Below are 7,399 nucleotides of genomic sequence, written 5' to 3' on the forward strand. Positions count from 1 at the left end.
AGTTGCTTTATAATTCAGTTTACAAGCCAAACTATTTTTATCTTAAACACTATCAGTGTATAATTCACTTATTCCTCTTCTTCTCTCACCCTGTTTTCTTTTTATCACAACAGTATTATTATATAGTCTTTGAGTTGCCGCAGCTATATCTCAAACTTCCGATACTTGTCTGTTTTTCGTATTTAGGCCTGCTTCCAATAAACGTCTGCTTTTCATAGATAAGTCTACTTCCATTCCAAACAATTGTCTACTTCTTGTCAAAGTCCAGACAGGCTGGTTCAGTTGTTTTAGAACATTCTTTGACGAATCAAATTATCCTCATAAAATGTCAGAAAACCGTTAATCTTACTTTAACATATCAACCTTTAGGCTAGTCATTCTTATGACATTTAACTTTATGTTTTCCAACCTTCCTCTAACTGAACGTTTCTTTTACGTGTGTTTTAAGTTTTGCTCTCTTCCTGCTCTCTGTCCGTAACCCCCCGTCTGTTTTCCGTTATTTAGATACTTCAATGAGGTGTTATAGAAATCTAGTAGTCTCAACATCAATAACTTACAAACACAACTTCTAATAATCACCTGCTTTTAACTCTTTTATTATAAAAAACAACTAAACAGTTATGAAATATTAACTCACAAAATAAATTAATTAATACTGCTTGCGCTAAACGGTCTTTTATATCTACTATACTGCAGGAAATATATATACATGTATTTTCAGCTACTGAACTAACGTTATGATGCTTATGATATTTACTAGACATTGATTTTTATATATTATTACAACGTTTTGTTTGTTTGTTTGTTTTTTGGAATTTCGCACAAAGCTACTCGAGGGCTATCTGTGCTAGCCGTCCCTAATTTAGCAGTGTAAGACTAGAGGGAAGGCAGCTAGTCATCACCACCCACCGCCAACTCTTGGGCTACTCTTTTACCAACGAATAGTGGGATTGACCGTAACATTATACACCCCCACGGCTGGGAGGGCGAGCATGTTTAGCGCGAACCCGCGACCCTCGGATTACGAGTCGCACGCCTTACGCGCTTGGCCAATTATTACAACGTTAAACTAGAATTATTAACTAGAATATTGGTTTTTAGTTGGAATCGTTACATTCTGCCACCTAATGGAAGATGGAATAAGTAAAGAAGTTGTGTTAATACAAACCAATTTTTTTCCGTTGGATATTTTTTACCTTAAGTTAATTAGTCTTATTTTTTATTTTGCTTTTAGAATGATAGAAACTCTACGAACTGAAATAATGATGCACAAGAAATACCAGTCAATCAAACATGGACAATTTGAACTCCTTAGGTCAAGACCATAAGACAACTGCTGAACTTTATATTAAACACTTTGTGTTGTTATTACTGAAGAAATCATGTTTCAAAAAGAGATCTACTTGTCATAATAATTTAAAATTAATAAATATCTTGTGATTTCATGAAAAGCTATGTCTTCTGAAATTTATTGGATGTACTGAATATGGTACAACAAATTTCTGTTAACGTTGCACTTATAAACTGAAACTTTTTAAAATGTGTCAGATATGAACTGTGATTGTCATGATTAGTAACCTAAATGGTGAAGTCTAATTACTAACTAGTAATCATATGTATCTATATACTAACTACTTTTTATCCTCCGTTTCGACTTTTCCTGAGAAACCACAAAAGAGGAATAAACATATCAGTACAACCCTTCTTAACAAAAATGCCCAAAACATTTCAAACAGAGCATAAAGAAGATAAACACTACAAACAAACAGAAAGAAAATTACAGACATATTCTCCCGAATCAAATGTCTCTCTGAAAACATATAAAGGACATGTAAACAATATAAAGTCAGTTGTCCCTCTAGAAACACACCTGAAGACAGCTACATATTAGCAGCCGAAACATAGGACAAAATTTAGGTAGAAGATAGTAACTGGTATCTAACTATGTGTGTGTGTATAGTTGTTATTAATTAATAATTAGGTTTAGGTGTGTTTATAGGTTATTAAAACTGGCAACCATTGATATCCAATCGCCACAACCTTACCATAGTTAGTTAGTTAGTTATCACCATTAGATTCCATCCAGGAACATAGGGCCGCAATCGCTTGCGGATTCTTCAACAAGTATTTAAGTGAGCAGGTTATTAGCCCACTGGACCGAGCTGTCCCCAATTTAGCAGTGTAAGACTAGAGGGAAGGCAGCTAGTCATCACCACCCACCGCCAACTCTTAGGCTACTCTTTTACCAACGAATAGTAAGACTGACCGTAACATTATAACGCCCCCACGGCAAAAATGGCGAGCATGTTTGGTGTGACGGGGATTCGAACCCGCGTCTATCAGATGACGACTCGAACGTTTTAATCCACGTGACCATGGAGTTTGTACTTCAATGCGCATCAGGCCATCGTAATTATGGCCCAAGAAATAGTACATGCGGGCAGAAACGTCTCTGTAACAAAATACGTTTTGCCATGACGTGTCTTCACTTAATCAGTGCTAATCTCTAAAAATTATCCCACATTTCCAAAGGACCCTAATGGTCATAAATTGATTAAGTAGCCAAGAGAGTGACCCCAACAAGATTAGCTATGGCCGCAGGGGCGTAGATCCTGGGGGAATGGGGGAATACATCCCCCCTTCATTTTAGGTGGGAGGTGTGGTGCATACAATCATCCCCCCTACAGTTTGGTCTGTTGAATTGTTTTATTGCATCACAGGCCTACAAATTGTGTGTTTGTTCTTGTGATTCTCGTGTTCTTACCAACCGAATAACATAATTAGGCCTAGATGTAGGCTTTTTCAGTAGCCGAAGTGTACATCTTTAACATAGGCGTGCTTCTAAGCTTTTCGATCTAAGCGATAGTTCGTAAGTATCAGTCAGTAGGCCTAAGTATACATACAAGGCTTGCAAGCACTGTCACCTACGTCTTGTACGTAGTGTAAGATTAAGTAAAATTTTCATCACAACACATTGAACAGAGCATGAAATTCGAAAATATTACTCCCAAGCATAAACTCCTGTGATCTAGATCTGGCAGGCCATTTGTAACTTGTAGCTGCATCAATGCTATGTGTATATTGTGTGGTTTTCCTACGACATTTGTTGTTATGCATGTCTAGCCAGTTTTATTGTCGAATGCCTTACTCTCCTTAGCTGCCGAATCCGTTGACCATAGTGTACGTTTAGTGTACAGTTAACGACAGGTTCTGGACACTCGGATACAGACGCGCCCTACATCACCCCCCTCCGCTCCCTTTAGTCTGAGCCTCGATTTTACAACAGGGCTCATTAGACCTGTTTTTGTGGCCCTCATTAATCCATGAAATTTCAGATTATCACCGCCCTCTAATAAAGTGCTGGTGCTTTATGGTAAAAGAACAATATGTTCTCTTATCACAGATAGTAAAAATATTGTATTTTCTTGTATAATTAGAACACAAAAGAAGCGATTTCAACGACCTGAAGCCTCTACTCGAATTGTATTGCTAGTTTTTGTTTAGGTGTTTTTATTTAATAGACATGCTTATAGATATTATATCACAACGTCTTTGCCTTTGGATGAGCTTTAACAGGAATATAATACATTTGTGACTGTTCAAGTATTTTTCGAGAAACTTGCAATTACTTGTGTTGTAACTAGCACACATTATTGTCCCAGCGATGCTCAGGCGGTCAGTCGGCTCGGTAGTCACCGCGAGGTTCGCGCGTTCGACTTAAATACATTGTACAGTTCAGTCTTACTTCCATTCTGTTCTATCTTCGTTCGTTGTACGTTAAAGTTTTTCAATAAAGATTGTATTTTACCCTATTGAGTCATCTAGGAAACAGATTCCAATTATGACAAGCAAGCGTCTGAAACTTTCCGATATTAGACAAGTGACAATGCAGATAATCCAACAACCTCAAGCAAAAGAATAGAAACTTGCCATACAGAGGAAATATCATGTTCATCAGAGGACGAGTCTGAAAATGCTTGTGCAACTATTGCACATCATGAACCACCAGATAGTTGTAAAACAAGTTTGTGCAATAATTAAAAATCTGACACTCCACAGATACAGTGTGGAAAGCCATATCGTCCAGACGCACAACTAATACCACGACAGAAAGCAAAATCTCAAAATATCAACTTCCAGGGCAAGTGGTTTGATGAGTTCACATGGCTGCACTTCGACAATCATACTCGAAAAGTCATATGTTTTCATTGTCCCAAGGTGGAAAATAGAGGCCTTTTTACAGGGAAAATGGAGAGGCCAGTGGAGCATACCTTCATATCCACCGGTTTTTGCAACTGGAAAAAGGCAAAACATAAATTCAACGAACACCAATCCTCCTCTCAGCACAGGTTTGCTATATCTCCAGAAGGTTCACTTGATTACATGACTGTCCAGCTACATGATGGAAAAAAGAAGCAGCAGGAAGAATGCAAAAGAAGTCTAGCCAAAATATACAGAAGTTTATGTTTCTTACTGCAACAAGGTTTAGCATTACGTGGACATACTGATATGGAGGGGAGCTTCCTGCAGTTAATGAAGCTCCTGGAAGAGGAAGATCCTGAGTTGATGGCCTACTTGTCAAAGAAAATCACATTCACATCACCCCAGGCTCAGAATGAAATAATGGAGATGTTCAGCCATCAAATACTGAGGAACATAGCACATGAAGTGCAGCAAAGTAAAATCTTTGCATTAATGGTTGATGGCACTCAAGATGTTACAGGTGCCAAACAGGAAGCAACATGTGAACGATAAGTAGATGAGAATCTTGACGTCCGTGAGACATTCTAATACAACTGGTGAAACAATATCCTTGACTATACTTGATGTACTGACTAGACTCAATTTACCACTGTCAGGATTAAGAGCACAAACTTATGATGGAGCCGCTAACATGAGTGGTGCTTACAGTGGATGCCAGGCAAAAATAAAAGAGAAGCAACCGTCAGCTTTGTTTTTTCACTGCGGAGCACACAAGGCTAATTTAATAATGCAACATGCAGCTGAAGCTTGTGAACGTGTTCGAGATTCTATCCAGTGGGTACATGAACTTGATGTCTTACTTCAGAGGTCAGGCAAGTAGAAGACAATCTTTGAAAATATTGTATCGTCAGACAGCCACAATGGTTCAGTGTTTCTTCTCGTGAAAATTTTGCTTGTAGGTCCATGTGGCAGTTTGTCACACTTACAAAGATGAGGTCGACAAGATAAATATATGAAAGAATTAATAAACAGATCATCACAAAGGAGGTCTACGTTTGGGAACATGTGGACTAGAGGACTAAATGAATCTTACTTCAATGAAAAGTATGAATAATTATGTGCTACATTGTATTGATGTGTAATTTTCAAGACTTCGCAAAAACATTTTAATTATTTTATCAAACAACATGAACAGTTTTTCAGTAGATATAAACTTATCAAGGGTAATTACTAATTTTATTAATATTTGAAAATGTAATTCATGCAATGAAAGTTATTATAACCTTGTCAAATATAATGGGCATCTTTTATACTGTGCAGTGTGCAGGAATAAATTCATGTGGCAGTTAATTTGTGACACATTTGTCTTTATTCTATTAACATTTTGAAAACTGTTCACAACACCTCACTTATACAAACCTACATGGAAACCTTGAAGTATCGTGGCAACAAGATTTCTCTGTGACTGCATGTTTACAGCTTTCAGGTTCACGTAATCAGAGATTACCAATTTGCAAATTGAACAGTCCACATAAGTGGATGCAAAAATCATCCCCCCCCCCACATCGGGTGTAAAATATCTACGCCCCTGAGCCCTGTGGGATCTGCGTTGTCACCATTATTTTGTAATTTGTACTGGATGAAAATGAACGCGATAATTTAAGTAATTTCGATTTGACACCAGAAATATGGATTATATATACGTTTTGATGACGTTATTGTGACGTGGCAACATGGCAAAGAAGCTTTAACAAAGTTTTTTAATAATCTCAATAGTTTAGAGACTTCCATTAAAATCGCTTACAAAACAAAAGAAAATGGTAGCTCAGTTTTTTTAGAAGTATTAGTTAAAACAAATGAAAAAATAAAGACTGTAATATATAGAGAGAATATATGTGTATTTTTTTAAAACAAAGCTTCCAGGGGATATCTGCTGAGTCCATCAATGGGAATCGAACCGCTCATTTTAGCGTTATAAAATCCGCAGAAATACCACTGTACCAGCGTGGAACATATAGAAAGAGATAGACATAGATATATCATAAACCTTTCTATGTGATCATCCTACCACATCAACAATAGTGTTATACAAAACTCACAAAATGTCAACTTTCTATTTTTATGGATATATATCTATAAAATTGTTTCAGACATGTATTACATAATGAAATACTATTGTTGCAATACGTATTAGTTGATATAGCATTTTGCTACCTACATATCACTGATAGAGCAGATAAAAAATTTATGAAACAAATTTGTCACAACAGTAATTTCATGAAAATATTTGATAAAACTAAGGTAGAGGGGTCCTGTTTTCCCTATATACCTGCTTATCTCGTAAAGTTTTAATATTTTGATAAAAACTGCACATTTTTACATTATATATTCAAACACGCATGAATACATAAATTAATTATTAAATAAAAATAAGCATGGATTTATTATAATGCAGAAAATAGGTATTTAGATAATAATTTGTGAATGTAAAAGCACATACATTGGTCAGACAAAAAGTAATCTAAAACATAGAGCAGATGAACATAAGCGCAATGTTAAAAACAACAAACTAAATATTTCACCATTAACCTAACATGTCAGTATAATACAATATATAATCCAATAGGAAATAAATATATTATTAAGTCAACCTAAAAATCATAATCCCAGAAATTCTCGTCAATCTTGAACCTAGTCAGATTAAATAATAATAATGTATTAAACAAGAATGGGAGATCAGTGGGGTAGAATGCAAGTAAATGACGTGATATTCTGTAAAAATAAAACCAACGTAAGCTAAGATACCACAGAAGATAGAAGTAATATTTTCTCTTCTGAAGATACGTCCAAAAATCGAAACATATAGTCTATTATAAATCGACTTTTACTGTATACATCCAAAACAACTTTTGTTTATAATTGCATTTTTAATGATTTTACACGAACGTCCAAGGAGAATTTTATACATCCTGCTGAATCAATTGGATTATTAATACGATCTAAAGATATAGCAGAGATGGACCAAAATCGTTAAAGTAAAAAAAAAAAGGGGGGGTAGGTTCATCGTCATGATTCTTTACTTAATTGTTATTAATCCGGAAAGATACTTATTACCGTAAAAGCCAACGGATGTCCTTACCCTATCTGGGGAATATAATAGCAGCCGCGTCATTACATTTGCACAAATCATAATCTA

General features: G+C 35.9%; 1 protein-coding gene across 4 annotated transcripts in view; it reads left to right on the forward strand.

Moving 5' to 3' along the window:
- The window catches only part of LOC143233555 (uncharacterized), a 28,705-nt gene extending 27,254 nt beyond the window's left edge, over nt 1–1,451 (forward strand). For all 4 annotated transcript variants that reach the window (XM_076469891.1, XM_076469893.1, XM_076469892.1 and 1 more), the window contains one exon: nt 1,235–1,451. In XM_076469891.1, coding sequence (XP_076326006.1) covers nt 1,235–1,258 — 24 coding nt within the window. In that variant the 3' untranslated portion in view covers nt 1,259–1,451. The remainder of the gene's footprint in view (nt 1–1,234) is intronic.
- The last annotated feature ends 5,948 nt before the right edge of the window (nt 1,452–7,399 follow it).

Source organism: Tachypleus tridentatus, chromosome 12 (assembly GCF_004210375.1).
Source record: "Tachypleus tridentatus isolate NWPU-2018 chromosome 12, ASM421037v1, whole genome shotgun sequence".
NCBI classification, from domain to species: Eukaryota; Metazoa; Arthropoda; class Merostomata; order Xiphosura; family Limulidae; genus Tachypleus; species Tachypleus tridentatus.